Source organism: Myzus persicae, unplaced genomic scaffold (genome assembly GCF_001856785.1).
Source record: "Myzus persicae strain clone G006 unplaced genomic scaffold, MPER_G0061.0, whole genome shotgun sequence".
NCBI classification, from domain to species: Eukaryota; Metazoa; Arthropoda; class Insecta; order Hemiptera; family Aphididae; genus Myzus; species Myzus persicae.
The window spans coordinates 145586-168131 of NW_019103941.1; the positions used below are offsets into that span (position 1 = coordinate 145586).

Consider the following 22546-nt stretch of genomic DNA (forward strand, 5'->3'; position numbering starts at 1 on the left):
GGTTTATTAATCCGAAACCGAAATAAAAACCAATTTCTTAAACCGTAATTTAATTTTCTAAAACCTGTAACCGTTACATAAACCGGTAACTGTTATACCAAAACCGTAACCATTAACCAAACCGATAAAAATTGATACGGTTCCTGCCCCTGGTTTATTGTTACCTGAATATTTTTATATTTGATTAATTGTAGGTCTCATTATATTTGTAATTTAAAGCCCCCCACGATTCTGCTAACACAAGATTACAGGGAAATAATAGGGAAATATTGATATAAAGTCTAGGGCATTTATGAAAAATCAGTTGGTAACCCTGGTTTGATGTGAAGTTTTGTGCGATTTCAAATTTTTTTGCGTCCGTGTTTTTACAGTTTTCTTTTGTCGTTGTCCTTCTTCACGTGCATCCATTTTACGTGAGTATTTTATCCGTGCCGACTGAAGGACTCCAACGAGTAAGTTGTTCGCATTATATTGTCGACATTTTTACTTACCAATTTTTTTCCGACGTCGCTGTAAGACCCACCCGGGCAGACGTACGCGGCTAGGAGAGAAATATTGTCACAGCTTAAGGCGAACTCGGCGAACGGTTTGTGAGGGCGACCAATGGTGTAATAGTTGGAGTATTCCGGCATTGCATCGGCCGTCTCACTCGTCGCATTCCATGGGGCAATAGTTGGAGTTATTCCGGCATTATACCGTTTGTCAGACTGTTCGTTGAGTTTTCCAACAATAAAAAAAAAAAAAAAATTAGTAACAACCGACAGTGAATAATGAGGTATCTGTGATCGCGTGGATGAAATCTGTAAGACGAAAGTTGGCTTGTTTCAGTCGGAAGTCTTCACTCAGAGTGATTGCAATTTTATTACTGCTTTTATTAGTTGGTTAAATTTGCTTTAGACACTTAGATTAGATAAAATAGGTACACGATAAATCCCCATCGACCGTTGCAACAATTAATAATTTTTTTACAAGTCTTTTCGATCAACCACCGGAGGGTGCATTCACGAATTTTTTTTTCTTAAGCGCTTACAGGCGCGTGATCCGGTGCCAAATTATTATTTTTTTTAAATTATATTTCCCAAACGTTGCTAGTCTAGGGAATTTCATCCCGTCCGCCAGCAGCGCCAGTGGCACGGCCTCTGGCTACTTAACCTGTCACCAGAGTTGGTATCATTGAATGCACTGTCCCTATCATATTTTTTTTACTGATTCTATTAGTTTATTAAGTTACTAGCTGCTTGTGAAACTCGCTGTCGTGACACTCGGCGATGCAGACGTCAATGTCGTTGAAATTACTTATAGAAGTCACTCCTGTTGACGTCATGGGCAGTTAAAAAACAAAAATGTAGGAGGTGATAACGATTTTTGATAAGTCTTAGAGATCTCGTTTCGAGAGCGGGAATGTTTGAAATTTCACTTCACCCACGAAAATCGGCAATTGATATTGAATAACACGGTTCTCCGTCGCATGTCCTTTGCTTTTTCGTATGCAAAAAAATGTAAATTCGAAAACTGAGTTGGAATGCCTAGCAAGTCCGTCACCTCAAGTGAAAATCGTTTAACATTCAAGTTAGCTACGTAGGTACTATTAGCACTGCAACTAAGCAGGTAGGGCGCGACAGTAATTAAAATTAGTATCTAGTGGATAGGTGCTCTAGTTGAAATCTATTAAGGTTCGAGCTCGGTCAGTCAACTATTGGTGCAAGAGGTTCAACAATTTGTGTACATCGTCGTGTAATACGTAAAGCTTTTTTTGTTATAGATACTATATTGTTCACAGGATAGTTGAAGGTGAACATGATGTTTGCGTCAAATGTTATAGTGTCTATCATAGCGTATTAATTGGGGGGTCGATGAGTAATAACCTCTGTATGTAATAATATTATCAAAGGCTCGTTTCACATTACGGTCTCTGTCTGCCTGCTGTATCGCCTGTATCCACTACATCGATCTCTGTCACACGCATCGTTTCCTAATCGCGTAATTATCTATACATAACGGTGTCGTAGTTACCCGATAAAGTGGAGTGATGGAAATAAGATTTTTGGCAACAGGCACTGCGACCGACGTAGACTAATTTCATTTCTCAGTGTTGCCATATTTAGAGATTTTTCCTATTTCTGGAGATTTTGACTTGCTTTAGGTATAAATTTGAAGATTTTATACTTTTGAGGATATCTGAAGATTTAAGTTCCCTTAGGTTATAATTTATAAAAAACTGTATTTCACAAAAAAAAATAAAATAATACGATTCTTATAGAATAAAACATGGTTAAAATTTGTAATTTTCAAGGTAGATATATTATCACAGAATAAAACAATCAATGATATTATAATATCTTCCTAGGTAAATAATTGTAGTTATACTGATAAGAATATAAATGATAAGTATTTGAAATATTTCACTTATTACTTTATCAGTATTCAGTTATCTCACTAATCATTTTCAAACTGGCAAATTGCGAAGTGCAAACTGCAAAGCAAACGCAAAGTCGTCAAGTCGTAACTGAAATCATAGACCTAACATGTTAGAAGTAAGTTGAAAGTAACATTACAGATACTATTTAATGTCAAATCGGCATAATATGTAGTTTGAAGTGTGAACATAGTTCATATAAATATTTAAATTTTATTGTTTTACAGAATATTAGAATGGCGTCATCAAATGATGAAGATTCAACGACACGTAGTACGAAAGGATGGCCTAAAAAGAAACCATATTTACAAAATTACAGGGTAGATTGGCAAAAAAATCCAAATTATTCTAAATGGTTACGTTCTAGTAAAAAAGGAGCTACATATTTTCACTGTATGTTTTGTAACGATTCTTATCTTGGTGGATTATCTGCAGTTGCCAAACATTCTAAAACAGGCAAACATGTGTGTAATGCCAAATCTGTAGCAAATACCATACCTATTAATCAAATGCAACAAGTAAGTAATAATATTACTACCGATAAAAAAGTAAAAGAGGCTGAAATTAAAGTAGCAATGTTTATAACGGAACACAATATAGCCTTTCGAACTTCCGATCACTTAATAAGTTTAATAAAATCACTAAATCCAGAGTCAAATGTCATAAATAAAATGTCATGTAACCGAACAAAAGCCACAGCTATTGTCACCAATGTTATTGGATGTACTGGTTTTGATAGTTTAATTTTAAAAATAGCTAACCAGCAATTTTCAATTTTGATTGACGAATCGACTGATAAGTCATCAACAAAACATCTGGCCATAGTTGTAAGATTAATGGATTATGATGAATATAAAGTAAGGGATGAGTTTTTAAGTTTAGTCGAAGTTAAAAACTGCACTGCACAAGGAATTTATGAATTAATAGTTAACTTTTTTCTTAAGTATTCTGTGCCATACAAGAAAAATTTGATAGCATTCGCATCTGATGGTGCAAATACAATGTTTGGCCAACATCATTCGGTAAAAACTCTTCTAGAGAATGATATTTCCAACTTGTTTGTGATGAAATGTATCTGTCATTCTTTAGCCTTGTGTGCATCTTATGCCTGCCAAAAAATTCCAGATGAAATTGAAGACACTATTAGAAATATATATACATACATGAAGTATAGTTTCAAGCGCCAACTGGAATTTAAAGAGTTTCAAACTTTTCTTGAAATTAAACCTCATAAATTACTGCAACCGTCACAAACTCGATGGCTGGCTTTACATGATTGCAATACAAGAATATTGGAACAGTTAAAAGCTCTTAAATTATATTTTCAAGCTGAACACCTGATTGACAATAAAGCTAGTGATTTATATTTACGTGTATCAAATCCAACTTTTGAACTCTATTTAAATTTTTTGGATTTTGTTTTACCAATTTTAACTTCACTTAACAAGTTGTTCCAGCATGAAAAGCCGCAAATTTATCATTTATACTCAAAAATGGTATCAGCATATAAAACCATACTAGACTGTTACATGCAATCAAATTATCTCGAAAAAACTGACTTGGAAAAAGTTCAATATAGAAATCCACAATACTTTTTGAAAAATGATGAAATTTATGTTGGTGGTAAGTGTATGGCTCTTTTATCTGAAACAGATTGCAAATTATCAAGTGCTGAGAAAAAAATCTTTTTTACAAATTGTTTAAATTTTTATGTTGAATGTTCAAAACAAATTTTCCAACGATTTCCTTTTCATTCCCCTCAAATTATGTGCTTAAAATATTTATCATTTCTAAATCCTAAAGAAATAAAAAATACCATGTCCATTGCCCCGGCAGCTAATTATTTCGAAAACATTTTAGAATTGAATCTAAATGATATTGATCGAGAGTGGCGTCAATTAAAAAATTTTGATTTTGATTTTGAACAAGTTGACATTACTAAGTTTTGGAAAAGTGTTCGAGATACCACTAACTGTGATGGATTAGAATTTTTTCCTCTTATCAACAAATTTGTTGCATATATTTTAATTTTACCCCATAGTAGTGCTTGTGTGGAAAGACTATTCAGTGTAATTAATCTAAATAAAACTAAGATAAGAAACCGTTTATCAACTAGCACATTGTCAGGTATATTACACTCCAAAAATATTTTAAATCATCAACAAAAATCCTGTTATGATTTTAGTGTCACAAATAATATGTTAAAAAAACACAAAAGTGATATGTATAAATAAGATGAAAACATTGATCTCGGACTTAAATACTAACCTAATTTATATTTTGTAAAATTTGTTGTGATTCACTTATTTAAAAATTTTTTATTTGTTATATTTATATATGTTTAATCACATTTTATACTTCTGTTTAATTAATGTTATGTTTTATTATTTATAAATTGTTTTTCTCATTATAATGGGTTCAAAGAAGTTCCTTATGTTTTTTAAAATTTACTTTTGATCTATTCACCATTGCATTATCATTTATCAGTTAAAAAGGGTGTACAAAAATTAACTCTTGACTATTATTTTTTGTACTTATATAATTATTATTTATATTTTGTTAAATTTGTTGAACTATTATTTAAATTTGTTATAACTTATCAAACACACTTTAACTTGTTTGTTATTTATGGTTCATTGTTTATACATTGTTTTATTATTACCTTTGGTTCAAAGAAGTTCCTTATGTTTTTTTAAAATTTACTTTTAATCTATTCACTTTTTCATTATCAGTTAGAAAGGGTGTACAAAAATTAACTCTTGACTATTATTTTTTATTACTTATATAATTATTATTTATATTTTGTTAAATTTGTTGAACTGTTATTTAAATTTGTTATAACTTATCAAACACACTTTAACTTGTTTGTTATTTATGGTTAATTGTTTATACATTGTTTTATTATTACCTTTGGTTCAAAGAAGTTCCTTTTATTTAATATTCAATTTTTATGTTATTATTTTATATTCAATAATTAAAAAAAGATGTATATTATTAAATATTGTTCAGAATATTAATGTTACATTTTTTTAATCAAATAAATGTTGTTAATCAAATATATTTTGTTTATTAATTAATTAATAAATGGTTTTAAATTTCAGTTAATTTTTTTTAACTGAAGATGATTTAATAAAAGTTGATGTTCATGTTTTGTGCCATCGTTTGGATTTGCCCCTTATATTATGAGCGAGCGCAGCCTTAAAAAAATTTTTTAAGGATTTTTAAGTAAATCTGAGGATTTTCGAACGTACATTTCGGGATTTATTTAATTTTCATCTGGCAACACTGTTTCTCAACCAGCGTCCAGCCGTCGGAGAACACAGCGTTAGTAAACTTTGTGATTATTTATTAAATATTGGGTTATTGGGTTATTGGGTTATAAGGTACCTACTTTGATAGTCGCCTTGACACACGTGCTTTTTGTTTTTTACTTTTGTTATATGTTATATGATATTTACTTAATGTATTTTAATATTTGAACCATTTTTTGAAAAACATTCCGCTAAATTATTTTATTTACTACAAATTATTATGTCACTAATGTATATCGTCTATGGTTGGTGAAGGCCACGTGTTTTGTTTTTTTTTTTATCGTAAATTCATAATTTTTTGTAATTTTATAAAAATTAGTATAGTTAAAAATGTGTCTGTGGTAACGGATATCAATATTGTTGAACATCAGTTCGTGAAATGTCGTATGCCTAAGTGTTTATGTAATCAATCCGACACGGTGCGACAATAGAGGTTTACCTGTGAAAATACTATATTTTATTTACATTTTGTTTTTGTGTTGAAGTATGAACGTGACAAATATTTACAAATTTTACGGGAGGGGTGTGCATTTTCACAACACCCCATATAACCCCTCCCGTGGAGGTTCTGGTGGGAGGCGGAAGAGAAGTGAGTAGATTTTTATCAAATATAAATTTCGGCTAAGGACTTTTGATGACATGTATTTATTTTATGTTTCAGGGTGTTTTAGGTGTCGGCAAACCGGGCATATTGCCCGCTATTGTCAAGGTGAGTGTGTGTACAACGACCAATGTTTGTAATCATTTTTTATTTTTTATTATAAATACAATTTTAATGAATGCCGTGCCCAGCTAGATTTGCCGCCACCGCCACCGCCACAGCCACTAGAACTTCTAAATTGTACAAGCGAAGCAACCGTGGACACCGTCACCAGGGGGATGGCCACGGTTGCCGTCGCAAATGTAATTACCTAATACACATTTCTGATAATTGCTTACGATAATTCTAATTCTATCATTTTATGAATTGCAGGTGAATGTAGTAGAGGAAACCTAGTAAGTTTTCAATTGGACTACAGTTGAAGACCATGTTTTGTCTAATATTTAATTTATTAACTTATGTTTTTCAGATCAAAAGTAATTATATGCATTTTTTTTTTCTTTTAAATATGTTAGTTTCTCGTGTTTCTTAAATACAACATATGTATAATGTTTAGTGTGTCTGTAATTAAATGGTGAAGTAGGTTTTCAAATATATGATATCAAGTGTGGTAGGGTGTTGTTGGTAATGACGCTTTGAACGTCACAATGAAGAGTGTATAGTGTACCTGTAGTGAGAATAATAATAATATGCAAAAAAGATGAATACAAACGCCATCGTAGTTTAGAGCATGACTGAGTTAAGAAAAAACATAATGTGAATTATAATAATTATATAAAATTGCAAATTATCAAATTTCTCTAAATTTTAAAAATATTGTTAACTTTTTTGAGTTATGAAATCATACTAGTTACCAAGTTACGAATTTTAAATCATTGAATTCAAATTTAACACATCTCTTACAGAGAATCACATAATATATACAGGCTCACAATTGTCAATAAACAAAGCACAAAATCACATAAACGTTTATTTTATATAAAATAAGTAAGAATATTTTTGGCATTGGATATTCACCGCATACTAGTAAATGCGAATTAAACTTTAAGTAAATATGAATTCTATCGAACGTTTTTCTTATTTTGTTGTAGTTCAAAAACTAATAGCCGTAGATACTTTTTTTCAAAAATAATTATATTCGCTTTTTTTATACATGATATAATTTAAAAAGTATTTTGACTCGTACTTTGAATTATTTAGATATTTAAAAATTTCAATTTGTTTTAGATTAGTTTTTATATTTTTCAACACAAAAGTTTTGCATTGTCAAACAACTTTTAAATTTGATACATCATTATTCTTCATAAGTTGTTATAGTTCAGCATTAAACGTTTGGATTTTGGCAATTTTTTTCCATTACACAAGTAGTAAGAATAGACATTTTGGCAGTTCGGCGCGTTTGAAACCCGTTCATGTCGACATATAATAATTTAAAGTATTTTTAATTTCTTTATGTATACACGCCAATGTCTACCTTTCAGTTTTGCTACTTCCAGGAAAAATGTTAGATATATATTTAAAAGACATACAAGGTTTCAAAATTACTATCAGTACTGTTTTATTTTTCATACCTATAATTTAACCTACCTCGCATTATGCATAATTGTAATCATGGCCAATGTCATCTTACAAGCGTATCAGGTTATTTTATTAGGAATTATCAGATACAAATGTTCTGAAGACTTGACAATTGAAAAAACATTTGTTCTAATCAGTGTTTAAAAATTTTCTCGCGACGATGGTGCTATATTGGTTTCTATATCGCGGAGTTTCTGCGAGGTGGTACAAGATAAAGTGAAGACTGTGAACTAGGAATGTAAACTATAAATCGTAAATAACAGTTTTTCATTTTGTCTCATGTACTTTATAGGTAAATACCTATATTATTGACTCACAAAAATTTCGACACCCATCAATATTGCACAAAAGACAACGCTCACCTATTAAAAGGGTGAATGGCAATTTAAGCAATTCACTTTTACAACGTATTATTAATATGTTTTCATCGTGAGTATTTACAAAACAAAATACTGTACTACAACCAGATGCGGTAAATAGAATAGGAAAAAAATGTGTTAACCGTCAGACAGGACCAACCATAGACCTATTAACTAAATGGACTGCGCCTTGGGCAATAATTAATAAGACAACATCAGATAAGCAAAAAGGGGTATCAGGGAAGAAAATATTACATATACTTCGTTTATTCCATGAATATAACGACTGATAAAAAAAAACAGTATGCGCAGTGGCCAGTGATTATTGTTTTGAAATTTTGTTTGTTTTCATTTATCACTTCGTGACTTCGTGTTCTACTGTCGTTGTGACTGGTCCTTAATTTTGCGATAATTGAATTTTGACTTCATAATATTTGAATTTTTAACTGTACTAATTACTTTTAGTGTAGAGTAAATTTAGTTTTAGTTATTATTGTCTTTGGTTGTATATCACAATGGTTAAGATATGCTCGATTCCACTTTGTAAAGGTGCTGCATCAAAACAATGCAACATTAAACTACACAAGTAAGATATTAATATATATGTTTCACTTGTATCGTTATTCATAGATTTATGTTTTTTGTTAAAAGGTTTCCAGCTGACGAAAAACTCAGAAATATATGGGCAAAGTGTATAAAATCATATTACCCTAATTTTAAAACTAACCATAGCAGTTTAGTGTGTAGCAAACACTTTAGGGAAATTGATTTTATTAAAACTGCAAGATCTCAATCTTTTTCACTTATTAATAGCGCAGTACCCTCATTATTTGATGTTGAAGAATGTGTTTATATTTTCAACAAAGAACAATATGATAGTTCGAATACACATGAACCATCCCATATTGTTGTTCAAGATACGACAGAAAATATGAGCGATAGTGTTATTACATTATCACAATCAGATCTCCAAGGTAATAGTTTGAATATTACAGGGCTATCTCACATTGAAGCTGTAGAAGAAATTATACCAACAATAGATGACAGTTTGGATTTACTTTGTGAACCTAGTGAAAATGTTCAAGTTACTCCAAAAAAAATGGCCAGCACTATGTAAATATAAATTTTAATATTAAAATAATAAATATGCCATTCTTCATTAAAATGTTATACTTTAATTTTTTTTATTAAAAAATTAAAAAATGAATACCATTGATTATAAATATTATAGTATTTATAATTAATGTTAATACATAAATCATTATAAGAATACAATAAAAAATAAAAATATACAGTATATTTTATTGTATTATTTATTAATTTATGAAGTTAAACATTGTATTCTTAACAATAAATGTTTTGATAGTATGATATTATAATTAAAGTTACTATTTTTTAACCAAAAAACATATAAGCCCTTCTAATTATTCTCTACTTTAGTAATATTATTTATTAAAATTAATTTTAAAATTGTCTAGGAAAAGAAAAAGCTTATTTGGTGATTTTAATGTTGAAGATCTAAGAACTCCAACAAAACGCAAACGATATTGGAATGTATCTCAAGCAACTGTAAGAGACTTCAAAATAAAAACAAAAAGTCTGCAGAATAAAAATGCATGGCTAAGAAAGAAGATAAAAAATCTATCGCAGTTGATTAATCATCTTAAGGAAGAGAAAAAAATTTCTGATAACTGTTTCACTATCCTTAAGGTAGAAATAGCGAATTAATTAAATATTTTGTTAACATTGTACAATATCTTAAGATTTATTTTAGGAAAATCTTCCTACTGCACAGAGAGAAATGATTATGAAACAATTAAAACGTCACACTGAAAAGAAAATTTCACCTGAACTTAGGGCTTTTGCATTAACACTTAATTTTTATTCAGCTGCAGCTTATAAATATGTAAGACAAGTTTTTAACAATTGTCTTCCACATCCATCAACGTTACGAAAATGGTATGCTGTAATCAATGGATCACCTGGCTTTACCAAAGAATCAATGAATGCTCTAGAAATTAAAGTGGCGGAAATGAAATTAAAAAACAAAATATTAGTATGTGGTATGATGATGGATGAAGTCAGTATTAAACAGGGTACACATTTTAATGGCACAAGGAACCAAGGCTATATAAGTTTAGGAACCGGTATAAATGATGATACTGATGCCCTTCCATTAGCAAAAGAAGCACTCGTCATTATGCTTGTTGCTATTAATTCTAATTGGAAAATTCCAATCGGCTATTTTTTACTTAATGGTTTGTCTGGAGAAGAAAAAGCAAATTTAATTAAAACTGCTTTAACCATTGTCCACGATACCGGTGTTCTAGTGAAGACCTTGACATTTGATGGAGCCGCCTCAAATATTTCAATGGCTACATCATTAGGAGCTAAACTGTATCCTCCAGATGTAAAAACATATATCTTGCACCCAATCACCAATGAAAAAATATTTATATTTTTGGATCCATGTCACATGTTGAAACTATGTCGGAATACACTTGGTGACTGGCAAACATTGTACGATAAGGATGGACAAGAGATTAAATGGGACTTATTTAAGCAGTTGGTAATTTTACAAGAAAATGCTGAACTACACTTGGCCACCAAAATTAGATCAAGACATATCAATTTTTTCAAAGAAAAAATGAAGGTAAAGCTTGCGGCTCAAACATTGAGTGAATCTGTTGCTAAAGCCCTGACGTATTGTAGTGAACAAAATTTTTCTAATTTTCAAAACACCAATGCTACTTCAGAATTTTGCAAGAAAATAAATGACATTTTTGATATTCTAAACACTAGAAATTTTTTGGGTAAAACTCAATTTAAAAGACCACTTTACTTAAATAATGAGTTATTTCTTAAGTCTTTCATTTCTTCGTCTATTGAATATCTATCATCCCTACAGACCAAAGTTTATAATAAAGTGTCAAAATCACATAATTTTATTCCAATAATAAATTCTGGAAGAAAAACTGGTTTCAATGGCTTAATAGTATGCCTCAGAAGTCTTGGCGAGTTATTTGATGATGTTTTAAAATCAAATAAATTAGAATTTATTTAAACTTACAAAGTTTCACAAGACCACATTGAAATGTTTTTTTCTGCTATAAGATCTCGTGGTGGATTTTGTGATAACCCAACAGCCAGCCAATTTGAAGCGGCATACAAAAGATTACTAATACACAATGAATTAGTAACTTCTTCTCAAGCAAATTGTATATCACAAGACACAACTGTAATATTATCAACCACTAGTGCATCAAAAAAAAAAAATTCTAACCATTTAGAGCTGACCTGTGTAGCTGGGACAGCTGAGGATACTAATTTGTATATGGACTTAAAGAACTCACCATATGTATCATATTTAATGGACACGACCCAATACATTGGTGGAGCTGTAACAAAAACATTACTAAAATTAACAAAATGTTCAGAATGTCTTCAAGTTTTATCTGAATCCAGTACAGCTCCTACACCATTAATATCAATAAAAAATCGAGGTAGACTAATTAAGCCAAGTAGTGATGTGACTGAGCTGTGACGAATCGCTGAAAATGTATTTCGAACTCAACAATCAGTATATACAACCAGCGGTGCAACGAATATCAGAGAAACATTCATTATCAAATCATTTTCTAAAATAAATATCAATAAATACTTTTTAAAAATTTCTAACCACATATACAATCAAGATCCAATAAATAATCATTTAATCCAGTTAATCAGAGACATTTTCAAAACCTACTTCAATATACGGATACACCATTTTAACAGCTCAAGAAGTCAGCCAAAAGAGAGAATACGTTCTCATTTCACCAAACTCGTACATTTCAGAAACCAATAAATATTAAATTTTGTATGCTAATGGATGGTCCCATATATTTATTTAACATGTACATGTATGAAAGTTAAAATATTTGTTATTATTATTATTTTTACTATTTTTTTTTATATTATCTATTATAACAATGTGTTTTATAATATAACAATATATAATTGTTTAGCGTATAAAAATGTGTTTCTTTGTTTGTAATAATATAAACTTACCTAACTGGCAAGCTCAGCCGGTAGAGCATTATAATCTTATTTGTGGGTTCGAGCGCCACTTGGTCATATAGGTCTATTACACACACACACACACACACACAATAAATTAAGGTACAACTTGAAATAATGCAGATTGTCATAGAGTGATTGCATCACATGATTAAAAAAAGAAGTCTTAACATGCAAATAAAAATTATGAGAACTTAATTCAACTCATTATTGGATGATGAACTTCTTCAACTATTAACTATTGACTTAACTAAAATTATAATCCTAATAATCACGATAGTCTAATATTTTATGAAGGTATATTTCTTTTTTATTTCAATTAATATTATAAAAAACATGAGGTAAATATGAGTTTTTAACCAGTTGATTCCCACCTAGTTAATTGTGTTCATGAGATTTTATAAATGTTATAATTAATATTATAAATACAATATAATAACAATAATATAAAATATATTCTAAATGGTTGTTTTTTTTAATGGATAGGCGGGAAATATAATAAATGGAAGAAACAAGATATAATTCATTTTTTCTTCCACAATACCCCTTTTTGCTTATCTGATGTTGTCTGAGTTCTTCGGTAGGCAGGGGGTGTAGAAGGCGCAGTCCATTTAGTTAATAGGTCTATGGGACCAACCAAAAGACGAGGTGATGGTAAAACGAGTGATGACAACGACCGTTGGTCGACGAACCGCAGTGTTGCCAGACAAAAAATTAAAAAATCCCTATTTAAATGTCTAAAAATCCTCAGTTTTCCTTGTTTTCCCAATGAATCCCTGGATTTCCTTAAAAAAATTTCCCAATGCACTTAAACTTAATAAATACAATTTATACACTACAGTAATACTGTATTACAGTGTACAAAGTGAATTACAGAAGTACAGAATGTACATGCGTAATGAGTACAGCCTGCACTGCGTCACTGTCACTTTAATCTTATTATTATCACAGAATAATGATTGAATATAGAATAATAGTTATCAATTTTGTTATCAAATATCAAACATCAAGCAATCGTAGAGTAGTTTTCTTTTTTTGTTTTTTCAAATCTTGACTTGGCATAAAAGTCAAATCAAAATAGAAATATTTAGAATAAACATTTTAATTTCATTTAAATATTGTGTATAATACTATAATGTCGTCAAGTGATGAATCTCCTGGAACACGTTATAAGAAACACTGGCCAAAGAAAAAACCTTATACGCAAAAGTACCGAAAAAGTTGGGAGCAAAATAAAGAATTTTCTCCGTGGCTCACAAGTGGCAAAAAAGGTAATATGTATTTTCATTGTAAGGTGTGTGGTGATGAATACCTCGGTGGTATTTCTGCTGTGCGAAAACATTCAGGTTCAGAAAAACATAAAAAAAATTCACAGGCAGTTTCCAATATTTCACCGGTCGATAAATTAATTGCGCATCATAATTCACTTGAATTTAGAAAGAAAGAAGCTGAAATTCGATTAGCTATGTTCATAACTGAACACAATATTTCACTAAGGACATCTGACCACCTTGTTCAAATGTTTAAAACTATATGTCCAGAATCGGAAGTAGTAAAAACTATGACATGTAACCGTACAAAAGCGACCGCTTTAGTTAGTCAAGTAATTGGAAAAAATGCATTTGAAAACCTAATTTTTAGAATGAAGAATCAATACTTTTCCATACTTATTGACGAATCCACTGATAAAAGTTCTATTAAGCATTTAGCGTTAGTTGTCCGCATTATTGATTTACACAAATTTGTTGTAAAAGATGAATTTTGTTATTTAAAGGAGATGGCTCAAGCAACTGCTAATGATATCTACAGCGAAATTATCAATTTCTTTAATAATAACTCCATTCCCTATAAAGATAATTTGATTGGATTCGCTTCTGATGGCGCTTCAACGATGTTTGGTGTCAGACATTCTGTAAAAACATTATTAGAGAATGAAATTCCACACATTTTTGTCATGAAATGTATGTGCCACTCATTAGCACTATGTGCCTCATATGCTGCAGAAAAACTACCTAATTATGTTGAAGATTTTATAAGAGAAGTATACACATACATGCATCAAAGTTTTAAGAGGCAATCCGAATTTAAAAATTTTCAATCTTTTGTATAAAGTAAGCCACATAAATTACTACAACCAAGCCAAACACGTTGGCTGTCTCTTCATTCGTGTGTAAAAAAAGTTCTTGAACAGTTCAATGCTTTGAAACTATATTTTCAAGGTGAATTACTAATTGACCAAAAAGCCAATCAAATATTTGAAAAAATATTAAATCCATGTACTGAACTGTACTTACAGTTTTTAGACTTTGTTTTACCTATATTAACCACCTTAAACATACTATTTCAGTCACAAAGTCCTCAGATACATCTCGCTTATGATAGAATGGTAGCTTCATGGATTTATATCCATCCTGGAATGCTACTTAAAACCTGAATATATTCAAAATGTAGATATTTCGTTAGTACAGTACAGAAATCCATCACATTTTTTAACACACAATGAAATATATTTAGGAGGATCGTGTACTTTGGCATTATCTGATGGTAACAAGTTTCCAACATTGGCAAAAAATGAATTCATTTCCAACTGTTTGAATTTCTATGTTGAATGCACTTCACAAATTTACAAGAGATTCCCATTCAATTCTGCACATATGCAATTATTGAAGACACTCTCTTTTATTGAACCAAAGAACATAAAAACCATTGTAAGCATTACTTTAGCGGCAAAACATTTTCCTAAATTAAATATAAATATGAACGACATAGATAGAGAATGGAGACTTCTTAGAAATTCTAATATTGATTTCACTTTGGATTTAATGGACTTTTGGAAAATCATCAAGACTGAAAAATATGGTAATGATAAAGAAAAGTATCCATTTATGAACAGATTGGTTTCATACATTTTAACATTACCACATAGCAGCGCGTGTGTTGAAAGGCTATTCAGCACAATTAATATTAATAAAACTAAGCTCCGTAATAGACTTTCTACTGTTACTATAACTGGTATATTGCATTCAAAAAATATATTAAACAACCAACAGAAGTCTTGCTACAACTTTAATATATCTTCCGATATGATTAGCAAGCATACCAGTACTATGTATAATAATATGTAATATGTATAATATATGAACCTAAAATTTATTAGATAGTTAAATATTTATTTTATTTTAACTACTGTTCATTATATTTCAGTTAATGTTTTGTTAACAATTTTAAATGTATACCTACTCATTTGTTGTTATGTTATTTTAATGATTACTTATATTATAATAATTTTCAGTTTTGTGTATTTTTTATAAAAGGTTTATAAATTTATTTTTTCTCAAAGACTGACTAAAAATATTTATTTTATTTTAACTACTGTTCATTATATTTCACTGTGTCTAGAGCGCCGGGCGCCCGGACATGTAATAGAGTACCTGGCGCCCGGCTACACTGTAGAGCGCCGGGCGCCCGGATATATTAAAGAGTACCGGGCGCTCGATTACACTGTACCGGGTCACACTGTAAATTACCTGTTGAGTATCACACCGAACTGCATTGGGCGCGTAATTTAAATATTTAATAATAGATTTTTATTAGGAAAACTTTAATTGTTTATTTGGCTTTTACCTACCTTTATATCCTTTCCATTGTATAACCCGATGATAAGTATAAAGCTGTACTAACCTATAAAAGTTAATTGCACTAACCTTGTACAAGTTATTCAGTGTTCATCAGTTATTTTTCAGTGTTTAAAGTAAATTATCTGTTATATATATAATTATTATGAAGCTCCAAGATAGCTATAAATCATTTGAAGAGTTCGAGAGCAGCTTTAGGGTCTACAAAGACGTGAATTTTGTAGATTTCTTTATAAAAGACTGCCAGACATTAACCTCCATTAACGCGAAATTTCCAAATGGCAGAATGATGACAGCATCCAGTGACTTAAAATATTATTATATTAAATTTTGTTGTGTGCATGGAGGATGCTACAAAAAAAAAAAAACCCTTGACCAACGTTCTACATCGTGAGTACATTTATTTTATTTATTTATTTATTACTAAGTTGTAAAATTCAAGATTTAAAATATTAAAATGTTTGAAGTACAATGCGCCAAGGCTGTGATGCTGGCATTTACCTGAAGGCATCAGATGATGGAAAATCTCTAGTCATCACAAAGATGACTGAGGACCACAACCATGAGGTTTCCAAGATACTGTATGATCATCTCCCTAACCAAAGGAAAATAACCCCCGAAAATAAGGCCACCGTATTGGAGCTTATGGACCTCAAAGCAAATAAAAAAATGATTCAACATAAAATAATGAACGAAAGTGGGAAGATTGTTACTTTAAAAGACTTATCAAATATTCATACTACAGGCAGTAAGAAAAAATTATAATTTAATTTAGTGGTTTTCTTAAGAATTTGATATTAATATTATGATATTATAATATTACTATAACTATTTTATTTTTTAAAGGAAATAATGATTCAAAGAACAATTTAGTGGAGGTTGTTAATAAATTAAAGACCAAATTTAATTGTATTGTTGAAATATCAACAGATGAGTCAAATAACCTCAATGGTGTTTTTATACAGGACAGATTCATGACTGAATCGTTTGAAGCATTTCCTGAAGTAATATGTTTTATTTAAATTTTAAAACACTACAAAATTATATAATATCCAGTATATACTAAAAATTTCCAATGTTTCTAAAGGTAGTTTTTGCAGATGCTACTTACAAACTGCTCGACTTAAGATTGCCAGTATATGTGTTAATGACGGAGGATGGCAACGGACAGAGTGAAATTGCAGCAATTGGCTTATTAGTGAACGAGGAAGAAGTTACCTTGCGCTGGTTTTTTGAAACTTTTAAAAAAAAAAACCCAATTTCGGCACAAACTCGGGTGTATGTAACGGACAAGGACATGAAGGAAAGAAATGTTATCAAGCAAGTCTTTCCTAATAGCGCACTCACAATATGTTTATTTCATACTTTGAGAACATTTAACCGCGAAATTACCTGTGATAAGCGAAATATCACTCCCAATGAAAGGGACACGGTAAAAGAAGTAATTCAAAGTATTGTTTATTGTAAATCAGAAATGGAATATAATAATTTATACCAACACTTGAAGACTATAGCACCAGAAACAGTCATGGAATATTACAATAAAAACTGGCATTTAATAAGGGATGAATGGGTGATAGGCATGACCTACATGACAGGAAATTTTATGAATAAAACAAATAATAGATTAGAGAGTTTCAACGGGAAACTAAAATCTGTTATTTCCTGTTTTTCTACTTTAGAAAATTTTGTAGAAAAATTATTCATTGTTCTCAAATGCATTAGATTAGAACGCGATAAAAATGCTGTGAAGTTGGTTCAAAAACACCCAATTCAAATGTNATTTTAAATGTATACCTACTCATTTGTTGTTATGTTATTTTTATAATTACTTATATTATAATAATTTTCAGTTCTGTGTATTTTTTATAAAAGGTTTATAAATTTATTTTTTCTCAAAGACTGACTAAAAATATTTATTTTATTTTAACTACTGTTCATTATATTTCAGTTAATGTTTTGTTAACAATTTTAAATGTATACCTACTCATTTGTTGTTATGTTATTTTTATAATTACTTATATTATAATAATTTTCAGTTCTGTGTATTTTTTATAAAAGGTTTATAAATTTATTTTTTCTCAAAGACTGACTAAAAATATTTATTTTATTTTAACTACTGTTCATTATATTTCAGTTAATGTTTTGTTAACAATTTTAAATGTATACCTACTCATTTGTTGTTATGTTATTTTTATAATTACTTATATTATAATAATTTTCAGTTCTGTGTATTTTTTATAAAAGGTTTATAAATTTATTTTTTCTCAAAGACTGACTAAAAATATTTATTTTATTTTAACTACTGTTCATTATATTTCAGTTAATGTTTTGTTAACAATTTTAAATGTATACCTACTCATTTGTTGTTATGTTATTTTTATAATTACTTATATTATAATAATTTTCAGTTCTGTGTATTTTTTATAAAAGGTTTATAAATTTATTTTTTCTCAAAGACTGACTAAAAATAGTTATTTTATTTAAACTACATAGTACCTATACAGTTTTAATAAAATTTACTGTAATGATGATATTAAAGAATTATAAAGCTCATTAAGGATGTGTTATGTTCAATAAAATAATTATTAATTAACAATTTTTTTCTGTAATTTTCCAGTATATGAAAAATCCTTGAAAAATAGTTAAAATCTTCGGTTTCCTTAAAATTTCCTTATAGTGGTCTAAAATCCCCGGAAAGAGGAAAAATCCCTAAATCTGGCAACGCTGGACGAACGGTGTATAGTGGCCAAATGGATGAAATGGAATGTTTCATAGTAGACGCATCGACGATACTAGCGCAGCGAACGGCTTAAAACGCAAACAGTGGAACGTGCAAGCATTTTTAAAACGTTAGACACCGATAAAAACAACAGCTCTAGTGAGCAACTCAAATACTTAATAATATTTGTGATATACATGATGCGTGATACGTAATGAAAATTAAGAACATTCTCATTCAACCCCTTAATTTTACACTTTTACAACACACTGTAAGCAAGGGTCGAATGTCTGACTTTGAATAGTTTAATAATATTATGGCTGTCCAAAATATTAAACTCTTATATTGAACAATATAAGTTTTATTAGTCTGTTCATAAACGGTGTATACACCGGCTTTTAAAACCGACATAAAACATTGAAATTATTATCACTCGGATACTTATAAAATGTCTTGCAAACATTTCGACACCTATCAATATTGAATCAAAGACAACGTTCATATATTTAACAGGTGAATTGCAATTCCAGCAATTAATATTTTACAAAAACCAGCTGCACTCGAGCCAAAAAAAATTGGAACGGCTGGCAGACACAGAATGTACCCACGCAGATATCGTGTTCATTATTACACCAGACAAACGTATTTTCATTACGAGTGTTAAACAAATATGACAACTATCGACATACATCGTCGTCTCTATTTACATCTTCAATAATAATAGTACGATGAAATAATGCAAAGGTAGTTCGCAGATCTGCGTGTGAACACAAAGATTTTCAAATTATTTTTATCGTGAAGCATTTACGACACAGAATACTGTACTACAACCAGACAGTAAGTTTGTATACTGCCACACAGGACCATCCAACAGACGAAACGACGTTCAAATGAGAGATGAGAACACCCGTTGGACGCCAAACGGACGAAATGGAAAGTTTCATAGCAGACGCATCGACGACACTAGCGCAGCGAGTGGTACAAAACGCAGACAACAGTGACGCCCGCTTTCTTATTGCGTTGAACACCAATAGAAACTAGCGCTCTGGGGACCATATCCCGTACTATTCTTAATATACCTGATGCGTAATGCCTTTGATTTTAAAATATACAGATAAGTCATCCAATAGTTAATATTGACAGCAATTAGTAGCTACCAATATTAACAATAGGATGGCTTATCTGTATATTTTAAAATCAATGGTAATAAGTACACCATTATAACAATTCACGAAAACTACTCGGAGAGTTATTCAGCCGTTGTCAACAACAAACGTTTAACAATATAATATTAAGCTATGAATCTTCAAAAAATTTCACAATAACAATAACAAAATAGCACAATTTATTGTTTTACAATTTCAAATTTTTGAGATATTATTTTGTCAATATACGATATTTTTAAGAATTTTCGTAAGATGATATGGTATAATTTTTTTTTTTTTGCAAATTGTATGTTAACTAGTTGTAAACGTTGAAACTTTAAACTTTTAAAGATAACTAATATAATGAGATTTATAAACCATGAAATTTTTTTTGGTTAACAAATTTTCTCGACATTTAAACTTCATAAGTAAAAAGTCCGTTCCTATATATTTAAAAATTTAATATTTTTTAACCTCGAATGTTTACGCTAAATTGATTTTTGAAAAAATTGATTTAGAGTTTTTGGTATAACTCTAAACAGGTGACTGTAGATACATGAAATTTTCACTGACTGTATTACATCATAATTTTCTATACACCATATAAATTTTCAAAGTATTTTGACATTTGCTATTTACGGACTTTTTCAATTATTTGTAGGTTTCTTTCAACCGGAATGTCATATAGGTCCTTAGTATTTTCTTTTCGTATGGCCCATAATACAGTTGGAGAAATTATTTATGATACGTGCAATATTATTTGGAAACTTTTTGCCAACATTCACATGCCATTCCCAACTACAGATATGTTTTACAAAATTTCTCAAGACTGAGATGCTATGGAACATTCCTAATTGTGTGGGCTGTATTGACGGCAAACATATTCGTATAAAATGCCCAAAGAACACTGGTTCCATGTTCTATAATAATATAAGCACCATTTTTCTGTCCATCTACAGGGAATATGCGATGCTAAGTATAAATTCGTTGCTATAGATGTTGGAGCATACGGAAGACAAAGCTATAGTGCAGTTTTCACGGCATGTAATATTTATGAGCATTTGGAGGGAAATACATTTAACTTGCAACCAAAAAAAAACACCACCTCATTCAACTTTTCCTATGCCATTTGTATTATTGGGTGATCAAGGATAGCCATTAAAAGTTTACCTAATAAGACCATAATCCTTTTGATAATAATTTGGACAAAACAAAAGAAATTTTCAATTACCGCTTAAGTCGTGCTAGACGAATGATCGAATGTACTTTTGGTATTTTAGTATCAACAAAATGGAGGTGTTTAAAAACTGAAATATAAATTGATCCAAAACATGTTGCCACAATCATAAAGTCCATTTGTTTGATTCGTAATATTATTATAGACGAAGGTTAAGACGAAACATTAATTTCAAAAATAAACCAGAACTTACAAATCCAGATTTAAAAAATGCTATACTTTTGAGCATACCTTTTCAACCAAATCAAATATTACAATGTTTGAATGGATTAAATTAGGAGCGGTTTTCAGCAATACAAGTTTATCATTGGACTTATAATAGCAGAAACCCTTGGGCTATTACAGAAAGAAAGGGAAAAAGCTGCAATCACCTACCACTCGCGCTACACAGTACAAACAGTGATCGTAATTACTCAGTAAAACAAACAAAAAAATAAAAAAATTCATGTAAAAACAGTAACTAGCAAAATACAAAAACCCATTTTCATATGAGTTCATTAGTTTTATGGATTAATCCATTGAGAGAGCGCATAACGTCCCATATCCCCATTATTGTTTCCACAATTCACAACTAATTGCACTTCGGCATACAAATAAATAACTTAACTAAAATTTAGTAGTTTAGTAGTTTAACTGGAGCCTTCATCCTTATTCGCCAGATTGACTCTTCCTTTCATCTTGTTCCTTCTTGTGAGTATCTCGTGGATCAGCCTAGGTTAGGTTAGGTTAGGTTCTCTTTAGTGATCTGGGTGCCGAGGAGGATTTCGGCGTCCCGTCTCCTAGAGAAAGAAGCATCGCATACGAATATGGTATGGTATGGTATGTGTCATCTACCACTACCAGACTACTAGGAGGTGCGTAGGTTAGGTTTACTTTACTCGCCTTCAACGTAAGTCACAACGGTGTTTGCGTGTTCTTTGAATGTTCATTTACTATCTATCACCAGCCTTAAGTATTTATAGCTCCAGTGCGCATAAGCAAGCCATCGGGCGCGTCCCTAGGTTGCGGATAGGGGAACGCCCTATAGGGATACAGGGTAATCGCGAAATAAGCCACACTTTCGGGATGGACGAATAAGCGGTCGTGGACAAGCTCACCACCGGGGAAGCGATTTTCCCCCAGTGCCCTAGTAGATCAGGAACAAAGACCGGAAAACAGACAGCCAACGTGAGGCTGACGTCGTCGGTGGGCGGAAAGCTATGACACAAGAAACACGGATGTAAACAAAAATACTGAGTCTCGTCGTGAGGCCCTCCTACTGGGAGGAATCGGACTTCACGGGACGGCAACTGGGGATGGGCTCGTATCAGCAAGCCCGATCCCAACGGAGGGGTGTCTAGAATGTACCCTCTATTGGCAATGCAACTGCTGAGACAGTCTTGTCTTCGGACACGCAAAAGAACCAGATGTTGATTATTTGGCAGATCTACGTTGTCAAACTTAACAGGAGTTATACATCTATATAGCGGGGAAATTATTCCGT

At 30.8% G+C, this 22546-nt stretch overlaps 2 protein-coding genes across 2 annotated transcripts; both read left to right on the forward strand.

The window, feature by feature from the left end:
• Positions 1-2383: 2383 nt before the first annotated feature.
• Positions 2384-4713, forward strand: LOC111036706 (E3 SUMO-protein ligase KIAA1586-like). The gene has a single exon (XM_022318831.1). The coding sequence runs from the start codon at positions 2653-2655 to the stop codon at positions 4648-4650; it is 1998 nt and encodes a 665-aa protein (XP_022174523.1). The 5' UTR covers positions 2384-2652; the 3' UTR covers positions 4651-4713.
• Positions 4714-15821: 11108 nt separating this feature from the next.
• On the forward strand, positions 15822-17748 carry LOC111036702 (zinc finger SWIM domain-containing protein 3-like). The gene is made up of 4 exons (XM_022318828.1): positions 15822-16349; positions 16427-16707; positions 16806-16963; positions 17047-17748. The coding sequence occupies exons 1-4, from the start codon at positions 16105-16107 to the stop codon at positions 17746-17748; spliced, it is 1386 nt and encodes a 461-aa protein (XP_022174520.1). The 5' UTR covers positions 15822-16104.
• Positions 17749-22546: the final 4798 nt, after the last annotated feature.